The 26,223-nt window shown below is 40.2% G+C and overlaps 1 protein-coding gene across 4 annotated transcripts in view; it reads left to right on the forward strand.

Moving 5' to 3' along the window:
* Nucleotides 1-26,223, forward strand: part of IP6K1 (inositol hexakisphosphate kinase 1) — a 38,899-nt gene that overhangs the window by 943 nt on the left and 11,733 nt on the right. The window contains exons 1-3 of one of the 4 annotated variants that reach the window (XM_080934102.1): nucleotides 10,253-10,291; nucleotides 17,018-17,237; nucleotides 22,103-22,313. In XM_080934102.1, the coding sequence (XP_080790228.1) occupies nucleotides 17,096-17,237; nucleotides 22,103-22,313 (353 nt within the window). In that variant the 5' untranslated portion in view covers nucleotides 10,253-10,291; nucleotides 17,018-17,095. Of the gene's footprint in view, nucleotides 1-10,252; nucleotides 10,292-17,017; nucleotides 17,365-18,416; nucleotides 18,484-22,102; nucleotides 22,314-26,223 lie in introns of those variants that run through there. The other 3 variants (XM_080934101.1, XM_080934100.1, XM_080934103.1) reach the window with 3 other exon arrangements.

A 26,223-nucleotide genomic window follows, 5' to 3' on the forward strand; every position in this document is an offset into this window, starting at 1 on the left:
CTCATGCACTCCATTGAGGCAGGATTGCCATGGGTTGCAGGCCAGCAAGATCTGCGTAGTAAGACCCTGTCTGGAGACAAAAGCAGAGCTAAAAGCTGTTGATACTTAATGAAAACAGCGAGTCAGGTTTACAGTGGAGGCGGGGCTGGCAATCCCCAAAAGAGTATGTAGCTCTAGAAGGGGTCTTGGCTGCTGTAAACCACATTTTTACCCAGGGGCCCTTAGGTTCTCCACACAGGTGTCTGTATGTTGTCGTCATATGAAACCCACAAAAGATGATTAAGGAGGCCAAGCAGTCGGTATCTGTTAGAATCATGTCATCTCTGAATGTTTAATTTTGAGAGAAACCAGCACCCTGTTCTGGAGATAGACACCTTTGAAACTTCGGCTTAGGCGACAGGTTGTGAGAGGAAGGAACTTGAATAGTAGTATTTATTTCATTGCCTTTTCACTTTGGGAGTGATTAATATAATATTAGCCTTGGTGAAATAAAAGTTTCTTGGGTAGTTATTAAGGGAGAGAGAAATTAAAATATGAACTTCTTAGAATTGCCCCATGGCCAGCTCCCATTGCTTTATTGGGGGGGGGGGAGAATTGATTTATCTACAGGGTTAAATTTTTGCTCTTTCCGCTAAATAGCTAGCTCTAAGCCTCTTACTTCATTTTGGGCATTGGATCTCTTAGTGATGTAGAAGGAGACTATTAATCAAGTTGACAGCATTGACTAATGGGTACCGTCTTAGTGTATTCAAGAGCCCATTAAAGTTTCTCCTTGGTCTTGCTGTCCCAAGAAAATCAAAATACAGGAGAGCTTTTCACTATTTTTGTTTAATGCTTTTATTAGGTCATGAATATGAATACAGTATCATGCTAGATTCAACAGTTATCCAAAGACAATGGCATCATTTCTGTGATGGGTATTTTAAGTGCTGCATCATAAGGACCATTATTATAATAGTGGGTCCTCCGGTCTCTGTAAAATTCATTTGTAAACTTCAGTACCTATTCAGCACTCTAGGTGATTTTGAGATCTAGACTGTTCTGGAAACTCAAAAGTCATCTGTCTCCTTACTTTTCGTGTTCACGTAGCTGACTGGCTTAGCTTCCCCTCTCCCCATCCCCCCTTCCCTTCCTTTTCCCTCTCCCTTTCCTTTGTTGGCACCCCACTTTCTTTTTCTTTCAGACAGTGTCCCTCTACATAGCTCTGGCTGATCTGGAACTTACTCTGTAGACCAGGCTGGCCTCGAAATCAGAGATCCACCTGCTTCTGCCTCCCAAGTATTGGGATTAAAGGTGTGGGCTGATTTAGTACTTTTAAATCATTAAGAACAGCTTGAGATCAAAGATGGTGGGTTATTCTACACTGATCAGAAGTTTACACAGGTATAGGCTACAGAGGCAGGTAGATCTTTTGAGTTTAAGGCCACCATAGTCTACAAATTGAATTCTACGACACCAGGGCTACACAGAGAAATCCTGTCTCAAGAAAAAGGAAAAAAAAACAGGAGAAAGAAACATAGAATTATAGGATGAGATCTGATGTCCTAATGTAGCAAAGAGTTGCTGCCCAGCAGCTCCAGCCCACCTCAGGTTTTATCTTTAGCACCCACTAACTAAATAGCTTGCTCAGCGTTCCATATGTATTTTGCTCCCCAGTTTCTCTTGTTAGCTAAGTCCCTCGACCTTTGTCCTTGTTGAGGATTCTGTTACTTTACCTTCATCGCTTATCTCTAGAGTCCAGTTCAGGTTCTCCCTAGTTTTATAAAATATCTTTCAGACATTTAGATTCCTGGACATTAGTCTATACCCTTTGAACAACAAAACCATTAAAGCCTCTTAAACAGTAGAGTAGGATTTGCTGTATTTTTGCTGTATATGGATGTGCCAGTGTGTGTGTGTATGTACATACACACGTCACAAGAGTGTGTTGAGAACAACTTCTGCCATGGGTTTTAGAGACTCCACTTTATTGTCTTGTTAGTGTGGCAGCACCCTTATCCTCTGAGCCCTTTACCAGTGCTGTTTTGTTTTGAGATAGACTGTCACTGTATACCCCAGGCAGGTCCCCAGCTTGTGTTGTAATCCAGCTTGACACCTAACTCTTGATTTTATTTCTTCAACCACCTAAGTGCTAGGATTATACATGTGAACAACCACAACAGATTTGGTATTTGCTTTATTATTTTTTATTATTCACTTTAATGGATGTTTACCTGAATGTACATCTATGTACCATAGGCAAGTCTGGGATTCATAGAGGTAGGAAGAGGGTGTTGGCTCCTCTGGAACTGTAGTTACAGTTATAAGCTACTGTGTGGGTGATAGGAATTGTACCTAGGACCTCTGGAAGAGCAGTAATCACTGAGCCATCTTTTTAGTCCAATAACTTTTGGAGCTGGGTAGTAGTGGCACTTGTCTTTAATCCCAGAGGCAAAGACAGGCAGATCTCTTGAGTTTGAGTCCAGCCTAGTCTGTCAAGTATGTTCCAGGGCAGCCAGGGCTATACAGAGAAACCCTGTCTGGAAAAACCAAAACCCAAAACTTTTGGAGCCAGGCACAGTAGCTTACTCCTGTAATAAAGTATTTGGGAGGCTGAGGCACAAGGATCACCATGAGCTTAAGACCATCTGGGCTTTAATGATAGACCCTGTCTTAGTAGTAATTTTAATAGTTTTTAGTAATGCCTAGTATCACGGGCCTATAGTCTTTCCTGTCCCAAAGGCAGAGATAGAAGAATTATAAGTTCAAGGTCTGTCTGAGCTATAAAGTAAATTTAAGGCCAATTTGTACAACTTAGTAAAACCCCATCTCAATATTGTAATAAAGTAAGGAGGGAGGTGGAAAAATGCCTTTTTAAGTGTTTTCCACAAGCATAAAGACTTTAATCTGATTCCTGGTACCCATATAGGAAACCTGTAGAGCTGGAGAGATGGCTTAGCAGTTAAGGGTTCTTACAGAAGTCCTGAGTTCAGTACCCAGCACCACATGGCAGCTTACAGTCATCTGTAACTTCAGTTCTGGGAGATCTGATGCCTTCTTTTTTGGGTTTCTTTTGTTTCTTTGAAAACAGGAATTCTCTGTGTAGCCCTGGCTATCCTGGAACTTGGTCTGTAGTTCAGGCAGGCCTTGAACTCAGAGATCTGTTTATACCACCACACGTGGCTCTGATGTCCTCTTCTGGTCTCTTCAGGAACCAAACACATACATGGTATACATACATACATAATGGCAAAATACACATACAAAAACTAAGTAAACCTTAAAAAAGAAGAAAAAGGTATCTTCATGTAATGGCACAGGGTTGTAATCCCAGTGCTGGAGAGATGAAGGTAGATAGATCTCTGTAGCTCACTAGTTGACTACTCTAGTTGATCAATGCAAGCCCCAGGTACCAGTGAGACTGTCTCAAAAAACCAATGGGGCCAGAGAGATGGCTCAGTGGTCAGTAAGAGTGCTTGTGAAAACATGAAGATGAATTTGTATGAATAGGGAGGGTCACCAGGGCCTGCTGAGGCCTGCTCGAAAAACCATGAATTCTTTCGTTTTGTTTTTTTGTTTGTTTTTAATGTATTTTATATATGAATGATCTGTCTGCATGTATACTTGCATGCCAGTAGAGGCCATCAGACCCCATTATAGATGGTTGTAAGCCACCATGTGGGTGCTGGGAATTGAATTCATGATTAGAAGAGCAGACAGTGCTCTTAGCCATTGAGCCAGCCCAAGCTCTAGGTTTAATCAAACTCTGCCTCAAAGGAACAAAACAAAGTGATGGAGTAAGATTCTGATGCCCCTCTCTGGACTCTGTATACATTGCATAAATGTAGACAGCATAACAGCAACAGAAGAAAGTGCAGACTTGGAGGAAATGACCTCTGATTATGTACAGCTCTCCCATACCCACCAAAAACGTTTTAGGGGAAAATTTGGTGATAGAGTTCATGTGTCATGCATAAGGCCCTAGTGTCTCAGGATGGAGGAATGGCTCAGCAGTTAAGAGTACTGGCTGCTTTTCCAGAGGACCCAGGTACAATTCCCATCATCTACACAGCAGATTCACAGTGAACTATATACAACTCTAGTCCCAAGAGGTCTGACCTCCTCTTTTGGTCTCTTCTAGCCTTGTGGGTACCACATACTTCTAATACATAGACATTCAGGCAAAACACCCATACTTATTTTTTTTAAAAAAAAGGCCTTGGTTTTAGAGATCCCTGTATCACCACACCCACACAAATGTTTATTTCAGTGGGACAATAACTGCTTTGGAGAGAAACCTTTTTTTTTTTTTAGCTTGAATATAACTAAATGTTTGTAAAGATGTACTAAATTTGTCTGAGGTTGAAATGGAGTATAATCACACAGGGAAGTGGGATGGAGTGACAAGTGGGAATGGGAACTTAGTAGTCATGGATCTCACCGCTTGCCACATCTAAAGGAAGAGCCTGAAGGAAGGTACACATTGACCTCTTGTACCATTCTAAGGCTTGAAAATAAGTCACCTATCTCAGGAGGGCTGTGTGGTCCACTCCCTGCCTGGCTAATGCCTGTTATGGCTCTTAGAAAATGTGTTAGGTAAGCATACTTGTGCTGGTGCACACAGACCCTCCCCTTGCTTAGGACTTCCTTCTCAGCATTTGCCTGACACTTTAGGAGCAATGGCAGAGTTGGGGAAAGGCTTGCATGGTGCTTTCTTGGTTTGAGCTTGGAGTAAAACCCAGGTAGGTACTATGAGACATTATGTCTGCTGTTGTAGGTTTTTAAGTTTTTTATTTTATTTTTTGAGTCTAGGTTTACTTCATAGTCCAGGCTGCCCATGAAATGACATGTAACCCACGATGGCCTCACTGTAGTCTCAGTGATCCTCCTGCCTTGGTCTCCCATTTGGTGAGACTTACAGCCGTATGTATGCCACTGTTCAACGCACACACCTTCATGACAGGTTATCACTGTGTATCCCTTTCTGGCCTAGAACTCACTATGCAGACCAGGTTGGGTTCAAATTCATAAGAATTCTGCTCTTTAGCTAGGATTAAAAGAGGCTGCCACTGTGCCTGGCAGCATGCATTCATTTTTAAATGTAAATAATTTGTTTTTGCTTCAGCAGGATTTGAGTAATGGGTTCCAGTTGGGGAAATCAAAGTTATCTTAGTTCTTTACACATTTTTTAAGTGTAGCACGCATGCTCACATCATTGTGTGCATATGGGCGTCAGACCACAACTGGCTGAACCATCTCATTGTTCTCTGGTTCTTTTATGAAAGATGATAGATTAAGGTGGTTTTTGAAACAAGATTTCACTATGTATTCCTTCCTTCCTTTCCTCTTTAAAAAAAAAAAAAAAGACTTATGTGCATGTACATGCAGATGTCCATGGAGGTCAGAAGAAGGGCTTGGATCCTTTGGGGCTGGAGTTATTTGTGAGCCACATTAATGTGGGTGCAGGGATCTAAACTAGTCCTCTGTAGAGCAGAAGGCATTCTTAATTGCTGGTCTGTCTCTCTAGCCTCTAGATTAAGATTCTTTTATCTGCTGCTATGGTTTGAAATTACATTTAAGGCTGGCACATCATTACCATGACCACCTCCACACACAGTTAAAAATATATATCTATACACACACACACACACACACACACGCTTCTGAATTTCCGAACCCCTTTATAAAAGTTTTATTCACAGATTCATTCCTACCTCATGAAAAGGAGAGTAAGCTAGGACCTTGGGACTAGGCTAGACTGTTTCTCTGTCTTGGAACTTTTTAAAATTTTAATTGTTCTATATGTGCATGGGGGAGTGCACATGCTGTGGTGTGTGTGTAGGTCAGGACAATTTACAGGAGTCAATTCTATTTTTTCATCTTGTGTGTTTTAGGGATTAAACTCAAGTCATCAATCTTGACAGCAAGTGTCTGCCTTGCCTTGCCTCTCTCCCTGCATCCCCCCTCTGCCCCCTTGAGACAGGGTCTCACATAGTCCACACTGGCTTTGAACTCTTGATTCTCCTGCCTCTACTTCCCTACATTTACAGGTGTGCATTATCATACGTGACCAGACTGTAGTCTTCAGGTCTAAAATTGATGTCAGTTGAGTAAGAGCATCTTGCAGTTGATAAAAATTGGGTGTATTATGATTGAATGAACAGTCATTAAGTAATATATTCTGAAGCCAAAAACTTATATAATGATAGTACTGGTATGCATGTGGAAAAGTTTGAGTCCTGTGTATCCTACTAATGGAAACGATGCAGTAACTTTGGCAGACACTTTGACACACACACCCTTTTTTTCCCCTCCCTGCCTCCTCTCCCCTCCCCTCTAGCTGTACAGCCCAGTTGGCCCTGAACTTAGAATTCTGCTGAGTTCTAGGATTAGAGACATGTGCCACCATGCCTACCTTTGACAGCTCTTTAGCTGATTGAAAATGTTTGTAGTATCAGTGTTAATAACAACAAAGGAGGGATGAAGAAATGACTCAGCAGTTAGGAGTTCTAGCATGTTGCTCTTCCAGAGGATCTGAGGTAGGGTCCCAGCACTCAAGTCAGGTAGTGGCTTGTGGCCGTCTGTAACTCTAGTTCTGATGCCTCTGGCCTCCGCAGACACCTACCCACTCCCTTATACATAATTAAAAATCTTAAAACTAATAACAACAAAGGGGAGGAAAAAATGTCTGTTAGCATCATCTGATGACTAGATAAGTAAAATATGTGTTTGTGCATGTTACTTAAAAAGGGAAGGAGGCTAGGCTTGGTGACACACCTTTAATGCCAAAACTTGGGAGGCAGGTGCGTCTCTGTGAGAGGTTAACTTGGTGTACCTATTGAGTTCTAGAACAGCCAAACTAAATAACATGGACTGTGTCTAAAAAATAAATAAATGAAAACTAAAGAAACCAAATAGACAAGAAATACTAAGTTCTGAAAAACTCAGAAATGTGTAGGGTTTAAAAATCCAGATATAACGGTCTGTATTTATATGATTCTGTTTCTAAGCAGTATCCGGAACAGATAATTTTATAGGGACAAGAAGTACATGTGGTTTCTTAGAGCTTCCAGGTGTGGGATATGAACTGACAAGAGTGTGTTCGTTATTTCTTTTTGAGATAAGTAAATGTGTTAAAGTTGTGGTGACAGTTGCATGTCTTCTAGACTGTATTAAGAACCAGTGAATTGTACACTACCATGTACTGTACAGATGGTTTTGCAGCCTTAACAAATCCTCAGGGTTCTACCTGTTCAGCTTTCCCCTACCCTTGGCAATTTGTTGTTTTTAATGTTCCATGGTTTTAGCTTTCCAGAATGTCATATAGTTGGGGTGTGTGTGTGTGTGTCTGTCTGTCTGTATATGTGTGTGTATATATATATATATATATATAAATCATTATTATTTTTAGTTTTAATTTTTCCCAACAGATTGTCATGTAGCCTGGGCTGGTTTTCAACTTGCTCAGTAGCTGGACATGACCTTGATCTTTTTTGCTTCCACTTCTCAAGTATTGGAATTATAGGTATGTACCACCATTCTCAGTTACAGTGTTGGGAATGGTGCCTAGGGCCAGCACAAGCTACATCCCAGTCCCTGTATGTTCATTCTAGGTGGGCTTTTTTCCCTTAGTAATGTGAATACATGATTTCTTCATGTTCTTATGTGGTTTGTTAGATTTTTTAAAGGCATTATTTATCCTATAATCTCTGTGCCACTTATAGTCTTTTATCCATTGAAAGATTTTTTTTTTTTTTTTTTTTCTGTTTTAAAAGTCTGAACAGGGATCTGGGGGAACTAGAGAGATGGCTCAGAGGTTAAGAGCACTGGCTGCTTTTCCAGAGATCCTGAGTTCAATTCCAAGCAACCACATGGTGGCTCACAACCATCTGTAATGGGATCTGATGCCCTCTTCTGGTGTTTAAGTGACAGTGTATTCATATAAAATAAATAAATCTTTTAGGAAAAAAAAGTTAGAAATTAGTGGAATTAATTTTTTTTTTTTTTTGGTCAGGGGGAACAGTGAAGCTCTAGCTATTTGTACAGCCTAGGGCTTGCTGTGTTGCTGACCCTAGGCTGCAGCTTTTCTGTACTCCTCTGTGTTGATGGCTGAGATTATAGGAGTGTGTTGTTGGACCTAGCTAGTCCTGTGTTCCTGTTAGATAAAATCAGTAGACATAATAAGGACAAAATTGAACCAACTCTTCTTTAGGAAGTGTATCTTTTCAAACTTATAGTTAGAGGTATAACTTCGTGGAGTTTTTTGAGACTAGTCTCACTATTTAGCCCTAGCTGTCCTGGAACCCATTCTCTAGACCATGCTGGGCTAATCCTGAACTTGTAGAGATTTTACCTGCTTCTGCCTCCCAGGTGCTTGGATAATAGGTGTGTACCACTGTGCCTAGCATAGAACTATAACTTTTTAATAGAGCAGGCAAAACATTTTTCTAGGCATGGATGATTGTAAGCTACCATGTGGATTCTAGGAACCAAACCTGGATCCTCTGCAAGAGTAGTAACTTACATAACCATTGAGCCAATCCCTGTAGCCCCTTTGTTTTGTTTTCTGAGGTAGGGCTTCTTGTAGCTCAGACTCTGTGTAGTCAAGGATAACCTTGAATTTCTGGTCCTCCAGCCTTTATCCCTTGAGTGTTGGGATTATGGGTTTTATACCACCATGTCCAATTTCATGTTATGCTGGGGTTAAATTTAGGCCTCTGTACCTGCTAAACAAATAGTCTACCAATTGAACTGCATCCTCAATCTTAAATTTAGATGATATTAATGCCTTTTATTGCCTAAGAAAGCATTTTCAGCTGATTTTCTTAGGCATTGCTTGGTCTTGGGTGTTACAAGTTTTTTCTGAGGGATTTAAAAAAGAAACAAAACCCAAAACACACAGTTTCTAAAAACAAACAAAAAATAAAAGTGAAGTTAGAACTGGCATATGACTCAGCTATAGTACCCAAAAGAGTGTCTAACAGATAGCTACATATTCATTCATTGTGACACTAGTCACAGTAACTGAGGTCTGGATTCAGCCTTGCAACCCATCAGAAGATAAATGGGTAACGAAATAGGTGTTATGTGTCCAGTGGAGTTTTATGTAAAGAGACCATGTCTCCAAAAAACCAAAAAGAGGAGGAGGAATTGTGTACCTTGCATGATGGATGGATGGATGAAACCAGAAATGATCATATAAAGTGAAATAAACCAGATTCAGAAAGATAAATGCTGCATATTTTCTCTGTAGCAGAATCTTTGTTTTTAAAAAGCATTTAAAACATGAAAATAGAAGATACACAGGACACAGGAAGGGGACAGGTTGGGAGTGGGTAAAGGACTCAAGAGAGGCTAATTTAGTTTGAATATGAACAAAGTCCATGATAGTATGTATGAAAAGGTCATAATGAAACCCATCGTTTTGTATAATGAGTATATACTAAAAATGTCCCTGAGGATTATATTACCACCCCTGCCACACACAAGCTGTAATGTGAGGTTTCCTAGGATACCATTCATTGTTTAGATGAAATAGTTATAGACATTTTAGAGAGTGAAAACTTTATAATTGTTGCCTCAGGTTTTATTTTTATTTATTTATTTTTTAAAATAAGGTATCACATGCTCAGGTTGTTCTTGAACTCAGTAGGTAGCTAAGGATGACCTTGAACTTGTGTGGCCTCGCAGGCTTTGAATTTGTGGTTTTCCTGACTTAGCTGGGATTATGAGTCAAATGTATCAGGCTAGGTTTTTAATGACTTTTGATATTAAAAGTAGATGGTGCAGCTAGTATTAAAGGGAGTTTATTAACATAGAAAATAGATGAATACCAGGAAGTTTCTAACCTGTTTGGAAAGATAAATGATAACAAACATAGTTGAATTAGATATTTCATGAGTGTCTCTCACGAAGATCCTGATCTGGGCTGGAGAGATGGCTCAGTGGTTAAGAGCACTGACTGCTCTTTCAGAGGTCCTGAGTTCAATTCTAAACAACCATATGGTGGCTCACAACCATCTGTAATGGGATCTGATGCCCTCTTCTGGTGTGTCTGAAAAAAGTTACAGTGTTTTCACATATATTAAATAAATAAATAATTCTTTTAAAAAATATCCTGACCTTGTTGAACAAATATTAAATTAGAAGGCTTTTTAAAAAATTTTTTCTCCATCCCCTGCCCCCACCCCCTCTTAATACAGAGGTTTTTTTTTTTTTTTAAGTTCTGGCTGTTCTGGAACTCACTCTGGAGATCAAGCTGTTCTTGAATTCAGAAGCTGCTTGCCTCTGCCTCCTGAATGCTGGGATAAAGGTGTGTGCCCAGCTATATTGGAAACTATTGTGTTCATTTTTTTGTTTGTTTTGGTTTTAGTTTTGGTGTGACTACTGAACTCAAGGTCTTGTACATGCTAGACTGGTGTTCTATGACAGCTAAATTCTAACCAACAGTGAATACGTATAAATTACTAAGTATAACAAATTGGATAATGAGGGACTTGATTGGTCAGAAGTAGAGAGAACTTAAGAATAGGAAACTACACATGGGAATAGGCAGGTTTCTACTTAACTAAACATGGTTAAGTAGGCTAGGGGCCATACCTTGTTGGATGGGGTACAGCTTTGCCTAGCTATATGGCAGAATCATTGTGGAGTTTATGTTGGCAGAAGACGTTAGAAAGCATTCTAGAACTTAGTGGGTTGGTTCTATTTACAAGGAAATGTATCACCAAAAGGACTATACTGTGAAGTTGTTGAGTGAGGTGTTAGAGGAAGCTGCTGGCCTCTACTCCATGCATCGTGGGAGTCAAAACAGCTGTGGTTGGGTTCTAAGAAAGCTGGCTAAATGGTGGAGGCCTGGAGAGAGTTGAATAGTGGAACCAGGATGAAAAGCTTTTGGGTTTGCATTAGTGTCTCTCTACTTTCTCTACGGACAAACTTAATATCAGCTAGCAAGGGAAAGTAACAATTTTATCCTTGTTTTTTGCCGAGTAGACAATGGAGAGTAAATTATTATTCCCAGATTATCTAGTCACCTCCTTTTTTTGAGGATAGGGTTTTGCTATTTAACTTAGTCTGGCCTTGAATTCACAATCTTCCAGCCTTAGCCTTCTGAGTGTTGGAATCACAGGTGTGTACAACCATATCCAACTTTATTTTGTTTCTTTAACACAGGATTGATTTAAACTGCCATCTTATTCTGGCCTAGGATAACCTGTGCTTTGCTTTTTTTTCATCGAAGGTTTGTTTGAGTTGTTTTAAAACTTATTTACTCTGTGTGTGCTCATGTACACTTACATGCCTACTTGGGTTCATTCTTCAGATGATGTTCATATTCTTTTTGAGGTAGGGTTTTTTTCTAGCCTGGAATTCACCAAGTAGTTTAGGCTGGATGGCCAGCAAGTCCCAAGGATTTACTTACTTCTACCTTCCCAGTGTTTGGAACACACACATCACCAAGATCATTTGTTTTATTATTTCTTTGTTATATTCTCAGAGATCTGTCTCCTAGGAGGAGCTGGGATTAAAGGGCTGGACCACCACATCTGACACCCATATCAGTGGCTTACAACCACTTGTAGCTCTAAGGGAATCTGGTGCCTCTGGCCTCTGAGCCTGTCCTCTGGAAAAGCAGCCAATGCTCCTAATGGCTGAACCATATCTTCAGCCCCTGAAATTGATTTATTAGCTATTGTATGTGTGTGTGTGTGTGCACATGCATGTGTATCATGACTCCCATGTGAAGGTCAGAGGACAACGTTGAGAAACCTGTTGTCATGCCACTGTGCTAGAAATTGAAGTCATCAGCTGGTTCTGCAAGTGTTTTTATTTGCTATACTGTCTTGTTGGCCCAATTTCCAGCAATTATTTTATTTTTACTTATTTAATTGTTGTTTTGTTTTCCACTGTGTATTGATGGCTGGCCTGGAACTCACTATGTAGACCAGGCTGGCCTTGAACTTGCCTCTGCCACTCTTGTGTTGGGATCAACACAGTGTACCATCATGCCTGAATAGTTCCTAGTAGTTCTTGGAAGACATTATAACTTTATAATTTCACCTAGACTGTTTATAGTTTTGGTCTTTACATTTAGGTGCTTGATTTATCTTGAATTAATTTTGTATGTTGAGGGTTGAGGTTCATTTTTTTCCCTTGTGGATATAAGGTTGTACAAGTATTGTCAAGATCTTATATTCTTGCTTTCTTGTTTGGTAATAGTTTTTTTTTTTTTTTTTTTTTTTACATATTTTATTTTATTTTTGAGGCGGGGTCTCATTTTATATAGCCCTAGCTGGCTTGAAACTTAATTCGTGGTAGCCTCAGAATCACAGTGACCCAGCTGCCTCTGCATCGTGTTTTGGTATTAAAGTGTATACCTTTACACTCAGGTCAATTAATAGATATATATTTTTTATAAGAATAGTTTAAGTCAGGTATTAGTGGCACATACTTTAAATCCCAGCACAGGGGAGACAGAGGTAAGCAGATCTCTTGAGTTCAAGGCTAGCCTTGAGCATAGTCTACATAGTCCCAGGATAGCCAAGGCTATACAGAGAAACTCTGTCTTAAAAAATGAAATGAATAATTAAAAAAATATTTTATTCTATGTGTAGGAGTGTTTACTTTCATGTATATATGTGCTTGTCCAGTGTCCAAGGAGCTCAGAAGAGGCCATTCCCTGGAACTGGAAACAGCAGTTGTGAGCTGCTGTGTGGGTGCTGGGAATTGATCCTGAGTCCTCTAGATGAATAGCGAGTGAGGCATCTCTCTAGTGCCCAATACAAATAATTTATTGACATAGTAAGGGAATAGTGAGCTGGGCAGTATCTAGAGTACTACTTCTCAGTGTTGGTTTATGAAGTTACTTAGACTTGGTTCCTTTCAAACCTAATATTACACAGCCCACACTCATGTGACTTAGTCCATTGTGTTCTGTTTGTTACAGGAATGTTACTGGTTTTCCTTAGATTGTATCAGACAGTAAAAACATGAACCAAAGCCCAAAAGACATATTTGTTAAAACTAAAAGTATTGCCTTAATTTTGTCTCCCTTTCTGGTTTACCAGATTTACCTTTACAAAAAGCAATAACAACAGTAGTAACAATAGTGACTGTTGTGTTCATTTGTAATCACAGCTCCTTAGAAGACAGAAGCAGCAGGAGAGTTGCTGGTGTATAAATTCAAGGCCACCCTGGGTAAAAGACCCTATCTGAAAAAAAGGGGGAAAAATCATCCTTTAAAAGAATGTGATAAAAATAATAAAATAAAAATAAAAGAATGATCATCTATCATACTTTCACTGCATAAGGGATATAGCTAATTATTTTGTTGTACTATAAGGATTGATCTCAGGGCCTCCTCACACATGCTAGGCATGCACTTTACCAACATGTCATTAGAACAACATGTCCTTAGCCCTGATGCATTTCAATTTAAAAGAACAGAAATGAAAGTTGTGATAATACAATAAATAGTAAATTTTGAACTGATTTTTGATGTGATTTTCAAATTTGCCTGTGAAATGTGAAGGTATGCCTTGGTTAATAACTGCCTAACATGAGCAAGTGGATAATCTGCAACCATAAGAAAATATGCTGGCCACAGAATTCCGAATTCTGAGCTTGCTGCTGGGAGTCTGAGATTTTGCCTTACAATTGCTGTTGAGACTGCTTTCCTGGTTCTTAAAATAGTCCTGACCTTGTCTGCAATCCAAGCTCATCAGCTTCTCCTGTTTGCTAGGACTTTGCTTTCACTACCACTTTCTAGGCTTATTGTTGGATTAAATAGACCTAAGAAAAACAAAACTAAAAACCCCAACCATTTATTTTGTGTTTCCTAAGTTTGGTTCAACAAGATCTTTTATCTGGCTCCTTATTTATTGTTGAGATTATTTGTGTATGCCTAATTTTTCTTCCCTTTGATTTTCCTTTAGTATTAAAAACTAATCCTTTTCTTTGTAGGTTCTCTTTTTAAAAACATTTTGTTACAAGTTTTGTTCTTTTTGCTATTCTTTCCTGGCTACATTTAAACTTGTTTTTAAACTTACCAAGATTTTGAAAGTTTACACAGAATTTTATGTTTTCTTTGTTGTTGGTTTGGAATTCTATCTGCAGAATGTCTTTGTGTGTGTGTGTGTGTGTGTGTGTGTGTGTGTGTGTGTGTGAGAGAGAGAGAGAGAGAGAGAGAGAGAGAGAGAGAGAGAGAGAGAGAGAGAGAGAGAGAGAGAGAGATGTAGTTCTAGGCAGTTGTGAACCACCTGACATGAATGCTGGGACTCTCATCTCAGCTCTGCAAGAGAGGATACAATCTTACCTGCTAAGCCATATTTGGCTCCCATTTCAAAAACATTAGAAAGTAGTGGGGGAGTTAGACTTGGGTAGAGGGAATGGCTAGTGCTAATACATTGTGAGAAGACAGATGACGTCTAGAATGGGAAAACAAGCAAGTACAAGAGGGGTAGGATATAAAGTCAAGAAAATGGTTGAGGATGGGGTGGACACAGGTACAGAGGGGTTCAGTGAGGAGGGAAACTTGGCAGTCCTGTCCCTGTTAGGTTTTCCTAGAACGAGTAGACTGCTGGGTATGTGAGTCCTGAGTTGTGACAGCAAAATTAAGAGACAAGGTGAAGGGAGCTTCAGAGCAGATAGAAACAGGGAAGTGAGGGGAGTAGTGCTTGGGGACATTTATCAATTTCTTTCCACCTCCTAGAGCAGTGGTTCTCAATCTGTGGCTCATAACCCTTTTGCAGGGTCCCTAAGACCATTTGCATATCAAATATTTATATTATGAATCCTAGGGGTAGCAAAATTATAGTTATTAAATAGTAGTGAAAACCATTTACAGTTCTACAACACAAGGAGTTGTAAAAGGGTTGCAGTAGGAAGGTTAAGAACCACTGTCCTAGAGGATTATGATGGTAATTATAGTCTACTTGAGAACCAGTGCTTTTTCTGTCAAGTATGCATTTAAACCAACAGACGTGGGACAGTAGTGTTGCACATCTCTAATCCCTGAATTTGGGAGGCAATGATAGGTGGGAGCTTTGTGAGTTGCATGACAGCCAGGGTTACACAGAAAAAAAAATGTTCCATGTTTTAAATAATCCAGACTAGGGCTGGAGAGATGGCTCAGTGGTTAAGAGCAGTGACTGCTCTTCCAGAGGTCCTGAGTTCAAATTCCAGCACCCACATGGTGGCTCACAACCATCTGTAATGAGATCTGATGCCCTTTTCTGGTGTGTGTGAAGACAGCTCTGGCATACTTATAATAAATAAATATCTTTAAAAAAGAGAGAGAGAGAGAAAATAATATGGGCCAGCCAAATTAGCCTCAAATTCCTAGTGCAGGTTACCCTCTTGGCTTTTTTTTTTTTTTTTTTTTTTTAAGGCAGAATTTTGTTCTGATCAGGTTGACTTTAAGTCTCCAGCCTCAGCCTCCTTAGTGTGAGATTATAGGTGTAAGCCACCACACCAGGCAAATCAGGCAGTTAGTCTAAAATGCCAATGCAGAGTGTTTTAAAACAGGGCAGATGGACTTTTGCAGTTCAAAGTACATAATTAGCTCAGAGGCAGAGCAGGGGAACTCAGTGACCTCCATGACCACAGTTCATTCATAAACAGGATCTCAGCTATTTTAATATAAGTCCCAAGGGTGAGAGTGCTGTTTGCCCTGTATGGCAGAAGATTAATCTCCAGGGCATCTGAAGAGCATGGTCTGTGACTGTCCAGGACTCTGAAGTGTCCTCTGCTCCTGCCCTGATGCCCTCTTATTGCCCCCAGTCTGCATCCCTCAGTAGTCTGCCTACTACAGTCCTGACTCAAAAGTGAATTTGGTATGAAGGAAATGGCAAACATTTTATCTTTTCTTAAGGGAAAGAAAAGCTGACCTCAGAGGGAAGGTGCTCTAAGACAGAGAACATGACTCTATCCCACAGTGGGAAGGGAAGTGCTATGGTGCCAGACACGACTGAAAGTAGAAGAATCTGAATTCCTCTGAGGGAAAGCAAAAATAAAAAAGATTTTTTTAAGTTGTTTTAAACAGTAGATATTGTGGCTCATAACTATTAATTCTAGGACTTGGGGGGGGGGCAGAGGCATACAGATTTCTTACTTTCATACCAAACCTGGTCTACACAGCCAGTTCCAGTCCAGCCAGGATATTTCATCTCCGGGGGAAATTTTTGCTTTAAAGTCTATCAAAGAATGGCTTTTCATGTCTGGCCCTTTGTACCTGTAGCAGAGAAATTTTGAAACTAACATGACCTGATACTTAAGGTAGAAACTCTTGTCTTGAGGACAGAAAGTTTAGGGCTATCTGGGTAATAATGGGGAAATCTTGTTCTAGAAAAATAAACATAAAATAATATTGGTGTGCTGGAGAGATGGCTCAGTGGTTAAGAGCACTGACTGCTCTTCCAGAGGTCCTGAGTTCAAATCCCAGCAACCACATGGTGGCTCACAACCATCTGTAATGAGATCTGATGCCTCTTCTGGTGTGTCTGCAGACAGCTACAGTGCACTTATATATAATAAATAAATCTTTTAAAAAATACACTCTTTAAAAAATAATATTGGCACAGAATTTGTTTGGATGATGGAAGCTTACGTTATGAAAATGGATGATGGTGATGGTTAAATAGCAGTGTGAATGTTGTTAATGCCACTGGGATGCACGCAAACAAAACCCAAACTCGTGCTTCTCAAGTCAGGATGAGACCTTGAACAGAATGTATTTCTGTTTTGTTTTGTTTTTTTCTTCTGATCTTCTCATCTTTGAAGCTTACATAATTGGGCTAGTTATCATACTGATGGTTGTGACATGGCATATCGCTGGAGTAAAAGCCTCAGAGTATTTAGAGGGAGTTAGAGGGGGACAGTGTACACAGAATGATAGGTGTGATAGGTAGTGACCAAAGCTGCAACATTTTAACAAAATTCCCCAGCTGCCTCTTAGGTTAAAGTAGCATGCATGCAGAGGGTGCACACAGCAGGAAACGTCTGGCTGATGTTTGACTCCCTTCTCATATCTTATTTTTTTTAGGACAGAACAGTAAGCTAAGCAGACTCTGACCATTGCCTCCCACTAGCCAGGATCAGCCTAGCTCTCCTTTTGTGGTCCATGTGCTGCATCGTCTGCTGTCAGTGTGCAACCGGCCCCCAACGCAATGTGTGTTTGTCAAACCATGGAAGTGGGGCAGTATGGCAAGAACGCAAGTCGGGCTGGAGACCGAGGAGTCCTCCTGGAGCCCTTTATCCATCAGGTGGGCGGACACAGCAGCATGATGCGGTACGACGACCACACTGTGTGCAAACCTCTCATCTCACGGGAACAGCGCTTCTACGAGTCTCTCCCTCCTGAAATGAAGGAATTCACACCAGAGTACAAAGGTCGGTCAGTGGTCCTTTTTGTGAGACTAGCAACCTTTGACTGACAGGTGTTGGCTCAGTTCTGTGTTGTTTTTCTTACAATCTCAGTTTGTTAGGTAAAATTAGAAGCTGAAATTATCAGAAATGTTTTAGATTATGAAAAGCTGAGAAAAATTGACAGCAGGAAGACCCATTGGTGGTAGAGAAAAGACTATTGTCAAGGAGCCCCTTGTTTGTGACATGTGGCTAGGGGAAGAAGGGGACATTCTTTGATCCCTAGGAAGGATAAATAGGTACTTTCTAGGCTTTAAGATGGTTGAACAGCTCATAAGGGGATAGTGGTACATGTTTGTGTATGCTGGAAAAGGGAATTTATGGAATATTCAGGATCCCTGATGTACAGTTTGTTTTAAGACAAGAACTGACTTTTATAGAACAGGAAGAACCTGTGGGTTTCTTTAGATCAGGTCATGTTAGCATCTGTTCTTTGTACTCTGTATGTACTAATAATTACTATTTGCTTTATTTTATTTATTTATTTAATATACATCTTAGGGAGACATTTTCTCTTCTTTTAAGATTTATTTATTTTATGTATGTGAGTACACTTTTGCTATCTTCTGACACACTAGAAGAGGGCGTCAGATCCCATTACAGATGGTTTTGAGCCACCATGTGGTTGCTGGGAATTGAACTTAGGACCTGTGGAAGAGCAGTTGATGCTCTTAACCAATCTCTCCAACCCCTCCACCACTTTTTTAAACCTAGACAAGGCAGCCCAGTTAGAGGGAAAGGCAGGCAACAGAGTCAGAGTTACCATGCTTCAGTTGTTAGGGTTCTCACATGGAGACTAAGGTGCATATATGTTATATATGTGTAGGGGGCCTAGGTTTGTCCCATGTGTGCTCTTTGGTTGGTGGTTCAGTCTCTGTGAGCCACTCTGGGCCTGGGTTAGTCGATTCTATAGGTTTTCATGTGGTGTTCTTGACCTCTGCCTCCTTCAATTCTTCCTCCAATTGCTGCTTTAGATGGCCCAGGTTTAATTTCCAGCACCTTCATGGAGGCGACAACTGTCTGTGACTCCAGTTTCAGAAAATGTTGACACCCTCTTCTGGCCTCTGTGGATACTGCATGCATGTGGTAAATAGACATGCACTCAGGCACAAACACACACATATATATATGAAATAAAAATTTAAAAAATGGCTGGGTTTGGTCACGCACGCCTTTAATCCCAGCACTTGGGAGTTAGAAACAGATGAATTTCTTGAGTTTGAAGCCAGCCTAGTGAACAGAGCTAGTTCTAGGACAGCCAGGGCCACACAGAGAAATCCTGTCCCCCCCCCCAAGAAAAAGCCCCAATAAATAATTAAAATTAAAACATGGCAGATTAGTTACAGTCTCATTACTTCCATCTTTTGAATATTGTGAATGATGTTGCACAGAAAGACATGAGTCCTACTGTTTAGTTCTTTACATATTTGAATGTTTGCCAATTCTGTATATATCTTTTTGTTCTTTTACAGTACTGGGGATTGAACCTAGGGATTGAATGGGCTAGGCAAGCACTCTACCACTGAATTATATCTCTATTCTTTTGTTTTTTTAAAGAATGCTAGGAAATATTCTACCAATTTATCTATATTCCCTGACCCTTTATATCTTAATTAGTAAAAAAGACTTAGGCAGTTTTTAGAACCTCTAGCTCCAGCTTTTATGGTGGTGTTTTATTTTAATCTCAGCTTTTATTTGTACTTGGAGTTGTGTCCACAGCTCTCCTCATCCCTCAGACACTGCGTGATCATCCTGTGTTAAATGCTCTGCTCTGGAGAAATTATCATTTGTAATTACAGAACCCCACCTAATTTCTTCACAGTACTTCTTAAAATCTAATTGTTTTATGCAGGTTTATTTAGTTGGCAAAAGCAAAAGCTAATGATAGATGTGGAAGGAAGTGTCTTCCCCACCATGGAGACATCTGTGGTTGCTTTCATACATAGTGATGAAACATTGCCTCTTTTAATTATCAAGGTCTGAGCTATGGTTGTCTCTGAGGCCTCTTATTCCTAGTCAACATTTAACTGGGAGTCCCAGTCTGTGCAGATAGATATATCTGAGTTGGGAAGAAAAAAGTAAAATTGTTTTTCCAATGAACAATAGAACTCTTTCTTCAGCTGAACTATTTTTTGAATATATATTCTGGACATACAAAAAATAAATCAAGATGGGAAAAAGAGGCTGATAGAAACAGTACCCCTTTTCTGGAAGTGTGTGATAGTTCTGGGGACAGTCAAAATAGAGTGTAAGGGAGCTACCAGAGTAGAAAGAAGACTGTAGACTGGAGGGCATTCAATCTTTTTTTTTTTTTTTTTTTTTTTTTTTTTTTTGTTTGGGTAGTATAAGTCTTAGTCAGGGTTTCTATTCTCTGACCAAGATCATGACCAAGTAGCAAGTTGGGGAGGAAAGGGTTTATTCAGCTTATATTTCCATATCGCTGTTTATCACCAGAGGAAGTCAGGACTGGAACTCAAGCAGGTCAGGAAGCAGGAGCTGATGCAGAGGCTATGGAGGGATGTTACTTACTGGTTTGTTTCCCCTGGCTTGCTCAGCTTGCTTTCTTATAGAACCCAAGACTACCAGCTCAGGGATGATACCACCCACAAGGGGCCCTCTCTCCTTGATCACTAATTGAGAAAATGCTTTATAGCAGGATTTCATGGAGGCATTTCCTCAAGGGAGGCTCCTTTCTCTGTGATAACTTCATCTTGTGTCAAGTTGACACACAACCAGCCAACACAGTAAATGTATTTACATTTCAAATGTTATTCTCTTTCCTGGTCCCCTTTCCTCTCCCCCTGCTTCTATAAGGATGTTTTCTCTTCCCACCCACCCACTCCCACCTCAACACCCTGACATTCCTCTGCACTGGGGAAATGAGCCTTCATAGGACCAAGTTCCTCTCCTGTTGATGCCAGACAATGCCATCTGTTCTCTGCTACATATGTGGCTGGAGCCATGGGTCTCTCCAAGTGTACTCTTTGCTTGGTGGTTTAGTTCCTGGGAGCTGGGGGAAGGGGGTCCTAGTTGGTTGATATTGTTCTTCCTATGAGGTTGCACACCCCTTTAGCTCCTTCAGACCTTTCTAACTCATCCACGGGTCCCCATGCTTAGTCTGAGGATTAGCTGCAAGTATCTTAATCTGTATCAGTAAGACTCTTGTAGAACCTCTCAGGAGACATCCATATCAGGCTCATTAGCAAGTACTTCTTGGCATCAGCAAGGACTTTCAGTCTTCTCTCTCTCTCTCTCTCTCTCTCTCTGTCTCTCTCTCTCTCTCTCTCTCTCTCTCTCTCTCTCTCTCTCTCTCTCTCTCTCTCTCTCTCTCTCTCTCTCTCTCTCTCTCGTACATTGTTACTGTAGTCAGTGCTCTTAACCACTGCGCTATCTCACCAGCCCCAAGGACGTTCAATCTTAAAACAAGTTCAAAAGACCAAAATGGGGTGAGGGTTTGCGCAAAGAAAGCCATGCACACGGACAGGTTGTGTATGTAAAGCCCTCTGAGACATGAGTTTGAAGGATTTCTTTTTCTAACAGGACCCAGAGACTATTGCGGTGTTAGCATAGGGAAGGAAACAAGTGCAGAGGACAGAGTGCCTCTTAGCCACTCACTGCAGATGGTGGGGCTCCTTGTGTGTCGGTGATTGGACACAGAGTGGCATTTGAAAGTTCAAGGGTGTTTTTTTTTTTTGTTGTTGTTGTTTTTGTTTGTTTGTTTGTTTGTTTTGAAATCTTCTTGATTAGACTTCTTAGTATTGTCTGTTTTATCTCTTGATCTGGAAGAAACTAATTTGGTTTACAAATAGGCACAACAGGAGCTGGAGAGATGGCTCAGCAGTTTAGAGCAAAGGACCCAGGTTTGTTTCCCACTACTCACATGAAGGCTCACAACCACCTGTAACTCTAGTTCCAGAGGATCTGATGCTCTTTTCTAGCTTTGTGTGATACACTTGCATACATGTAAGCAAAGCACTTAACACATATTAAAAGTAGAAGTCAGGCAAGGTGTTGCACAGCTTTAATTCCATCACACAGAGGCTGAAAGGCAGAGATGCAGAGGCAGGTAGATCTCTGTGACAAGCCTGATCTAGAGTGAGTTCTAGGACAGCCAGAGCTAGACAGAAAAAACTGTGTGTGTGTGTTTTTAGTATGGGTTAATTTTTAAGTATCCATCTTTTGAAAAGATTTTATGTGTTTGAGTGTTTGTAGTATGTCTGCATACCACATGCATCCTTGGTGCCCATAGAGACATAACAGGACATTAGATCCTTGGAATTGGAATTAGAGATGATTGTGAGCCACCATGGGGATTCTGTAAATTGACCCTGGGTATTCTGCAATAGCAGCAAGTACATTTGGTTGCTGAGCTGTATCCCTGCCCTCTAGAGTGTTATGTTTTGTCTGGCTTCGATGTCACCTAGAAAAAGAACATTCTGTGTGAGTGCTGAGTTACTGAAAGCAGAAGGGTGAAGGGAAATGTAGAAAATAATTACAGATTTACCCTCATTACCCTCAGAGGGAAGCAGTAGGTTGAGAGTGAATACGGTTGTCTATGTTTGGAAATGGGTGTCTACTGGTATTATTCTTAATGGACCCACAGTTGGGTCAGGACAGGTGATGTTTGTGTTTTGTGAGAAAGCAGGAGCAGACATGGACTCCACCAGTTTTGATACTTGTTAATCAGCTGCTTTTTCTCCAACAGGGGTGGTTTCTGTTTGTTTTGAGGGAGACAGTGATGGTTACATCAACTTGGTAGCCTACCCTTATGTGGAGAGTGAAACTGTAGAGCAAGATGACACACCAGAGCGGGAGCAACCTCGGCGCAAACACTCCCGCCGGAGCCTGCATCGGTCTGGCAGTGGTAGTGACCACAAGGAGGAGAAAGCCAGCCTGTCCTTTGAGACCTCTGAGAGGTAAGAGGGTATTCGACAGAGTTTGGTGGCACATGGTGAATCCTAATGATACCAACATTCAAGACAGTGTTATAGTCTTTCTTAGGGCTATTAGAATCACTGAAGAAATTAGGGGAATTCCAGTGAGGGGTAGGTGACCTTTATCCTGATTGGTTGGCTCTGTTTCTAGGGATTTCTGTACCACAATCCAGGTGATATCCTTTGTTGTTGTGCCCTTCTCTTCTTGGCACCTTGGCAGGGTGGGGGTGGTAGTGTCACTGTTAGGATTTTGGAGTGAGTCTCTGCCATAGTATATTAAATGTCCTTCAGCAGATCTCTGACTGTTTTGAGGGCTAGTACCTTCATAGCATATCTGAGTTAAACAACCTTTGCCTTTTCTTGGTAATCTGTTTCATACTGTACCTTATAAACATAAAACAAGAAACTAAATAAAGCTTTAACCTTATAGTTAACTGTATCAGTACTTAGCATGACTTTAATATATTTCTGAATATATTAAATGATACGATCATTTATAAAATTACTGATTATCAGCTTGTATTTTTTAATTAATTTTATGAGACTAAAGCCTATTAAGTTAGAGCCTTAAAGATCATAGTTTTTAATTGAAATCTTCCAGTATCAAAATAAAGAAAATAAAATATTTTTTATAATGTTTATATTAAAAAATAAATAGATTTCTTAAAGAAACTAGAAGCTTTTCTGACCTTGGCTGAGGAAGTTCCTTATCTGTTCCTTAGACTGAAAGACAGGAAGCTGCTATTGGAAGGGCCAGTGAACCTTGCTAGATCTCAGGCAAATGGACAGGGGATGTGGTTCTTAACCTTTTTGATGTTGTAAACTTCTCACACTGTTTTTAAATTAATAAATTTCTTAATTTTTATTCCTGGTATTATTACCATAATTTACAGTGTAATTTATTTTGACATAATAAAAAGACAAAGCTACAACAGATAAAAAGACCTCAAGAATATATATCTAATCAACATTACATTTATCATTAGATCTATAGCTGTCACAATAGGATTGCTCTAAGCTTTTTTATTATAATTATTTTTCTTCATGGATTTAAAACTTGGTTCCTTTGTCCGACAAAATTTCCTCCTTCATTGTTCCCATCATGCACCAACAAAGATATGCCAATAAAATATCTAGCTAATTTTTTGTACATTGTAGCTGTCAGAAGAGGGAATCAGATTTCATTACAGATGGTTGTGAGCCACCGTGTGGTTGTTGAGATTTAAACTCAGGAAATCTGGAAGAGCAGTCAGTGCTCTTAACCACTGAGCCATCTCTCCAGCCCAAAGAAACATTTTTAAATCTTATCTTTTATAAGTTTGATTTTTTTTTTAAGGACAGGAATTGCATAAAAAATATTATCCTAATTTAAAAGTATCTTTAGAGACTTTGGTTAACTTATGACAGATCTTGTTGTCCAGGATTATTTTAACACTGAGTTGTTTTAAACCAACTTTCTGTTACTGATATTGTAGATTATTAACCATATAGCATAAATTATAAATTAATATTTTATAATCAAGACATGCAGATTATAGTAAACTTACATTTTTATCACTGGTCAGAAATAAAAATGCAATGGTCACATACATTTATACAGTTAAAACACAGACTTTTTTTTAAGCTGTAATTTTAAGGGTAGAGCACCTTGTTACCTGTTGAATCTAATTCTCATGGGCATAGATGTTTTGTAGCCATCAGGTTACTTAACAGGGAGGCTGAGAAGCTGCTGGCCCCTTTAAGAGCAGCCTGCACAGAGCCCCTGGCTTACTGCCATCTTGATCCAGACAGGAGGCAGGGCTCCGGGACAGCACCAGCTTGTCAGTTTTTGTTGTTCTGAATCAGCCACTTTTTTCTAAAATTCCTTGAAATGAGTTAAAACTAAATCAAGGGGTAAACAACTAGAAATGAAGTTTTTAACCATTTCTCCAGTCCCATAGTGTAGGAGTTAAAGATAGAGTAGAGACTAGGTTTTAAAGATAGCGATGTACACCAGTCCCCAAGAGTTGGTGGACCTGCTGGCTGTTTGTTTCTGCAAAAGATATATACATACAAAAGATACAACCGTATAGTTAAACTTATATATATTTTTGGGGGAGTCACCATTTGAAATCCTTGAAGTATAATTGGACTAGGTTCAGTGGAGTGGAGCTGGCTGGCCAACCTACAGTGTCTCTCAAAGTAAATAGGGGAGAACCAATAAATCACAAGTACATAAAGCATACAATAAATAAGTGTATAGATGTTAGAGAAAGAAACCAAATGAAGCTGATGATGACCTTTCCCAATGTCAGGCACTGACTATTAGAAATGACCCAAGCCTCTAAAAAGCCCTGCATTTGGCTGGAGTTTTCCAGCTCCCACTGCCACTGGGAAGTCACTGGAAATGGCCTCTTCTGCCTTTGGGCTCTGCCTACTTGATTTATCCTGGTCATATCAGCTTCTGCCAAAGCCTGGTGCAGACTGGAGCTCTACATCTTCAACAATAGGAGTGCCAGGGAAACTCCCAACAGAGAAGGGAGTCTGTGGCATGTTAGCTCTTCCTGTGGTGGCCTCCAGGTTATGCTAGCCAAAGAAACAGAAAAGGGGGGAAAAATCACTGTACACTGAATAGAGCAGAAGACAATTCTGAACAAGATAGACAAAAGACAAAACACAACACAACATATAGAGGCTCCTCAACTCACCAATTGGTGGAGAACCAGTTGCTTTCCTAAATCCTCCATCCCCACCTTCCACCCTCTCTCAGCTAACAAGAGGGAGGGTATCCCAGCAATCGTAGACGAGTCCCCAAATGTTATGGTTTAGGAATCACTGAAGAAAAACTCCAGACTCAAATAGTATGCAAAGGAAAAGAGAGTTTATTTTTCAGAAATTAACAACATTCAAGGGGTCAGCCATTCATCAAAACAGTAACCTGAAAGCAAGTGCACAGGCTCAATCTAAAGCTGATTAGGAAAATTCCAGGGAGTAGTAAGTGATCTTTATCTTTATTGGTTTGCTCTATCTATAGGATATAGGGGGCTCTGGGATTGGTTAGGACTCTAGGAACTTTCCAAAACCATTGCTGGGGGCCTGGGGACTTTACAGAACTGTTGCTGATTAACTATTCTTGGCCCAGGCCAGATGGCAGGGCAGCCTTTGGTTCTTGCCTGAACTGTATTGTTCAGTTTTGAGAGACAGAAATTTATGCCTAGTTCCCTGAATTAGTCCTCTCATCCTGACACATGATTAGAGAATGTGGTCCTCGGGAGCTGAGAGAGGTTAAGAGCATTGACTGTTCTTCCAGAGGTCCTGAGTTCAATTCCCAGCTACCACATGGTGGCTCACAACCATCTGTGATGCGATCTGATGCCCTCTTGTGGTGTGTCTGAAGACAGTGACAGTGTACTCATATACATAAAGTAAATAAATCTTAAAAAAGAGAGAGAGAGAATGTGGTTCTCAACAGTGGGGTAGGGGTAATGTGGGGGTAGCTGGTGTTTGTGGGTTACTCCCACTGATATGGCCTTACTTATGTATCCTACCACCTCAGTGATGTTGCCTTCTAGGTGTGGCTAAACCCGATTAAGAGAAAATGAAGCTTTGTTAAGTCTCACACCTATAGGACTAGAGTGGTGATAGACCATACAGAATAGGGTACCCAGTGTCTTTTGTTCACAATCTGATACTATCCTTTCCATGCTCCTGTATTTACACTCCACATTGGTTTGTCTCAGAATGATGTCTCTTGATATTCCATACAGTCATTAGTTAGCATCTACTAAATTGAATATAATCCAGAGACTAGAGAAAATAAAGTATTGTCAATAAAGCATGAGGATGCATGCTTGTAATCCTAGCACTCAGGAAGCTGAGGCAGGAGGATTATTGGGTGTATGAATACAGCATG

This window comes from Micromys minutus, assembly GCF_963924665.1.
Source record: "Micromys minutus genome assembly, chromosome: 21".
In the NCBI taxonomy this organism is placed as follows: Eukaryota; Metazoa; Chordata; class Mammalia; order Rodentia; family Muridae; genus Micromys; species Micromys minutus.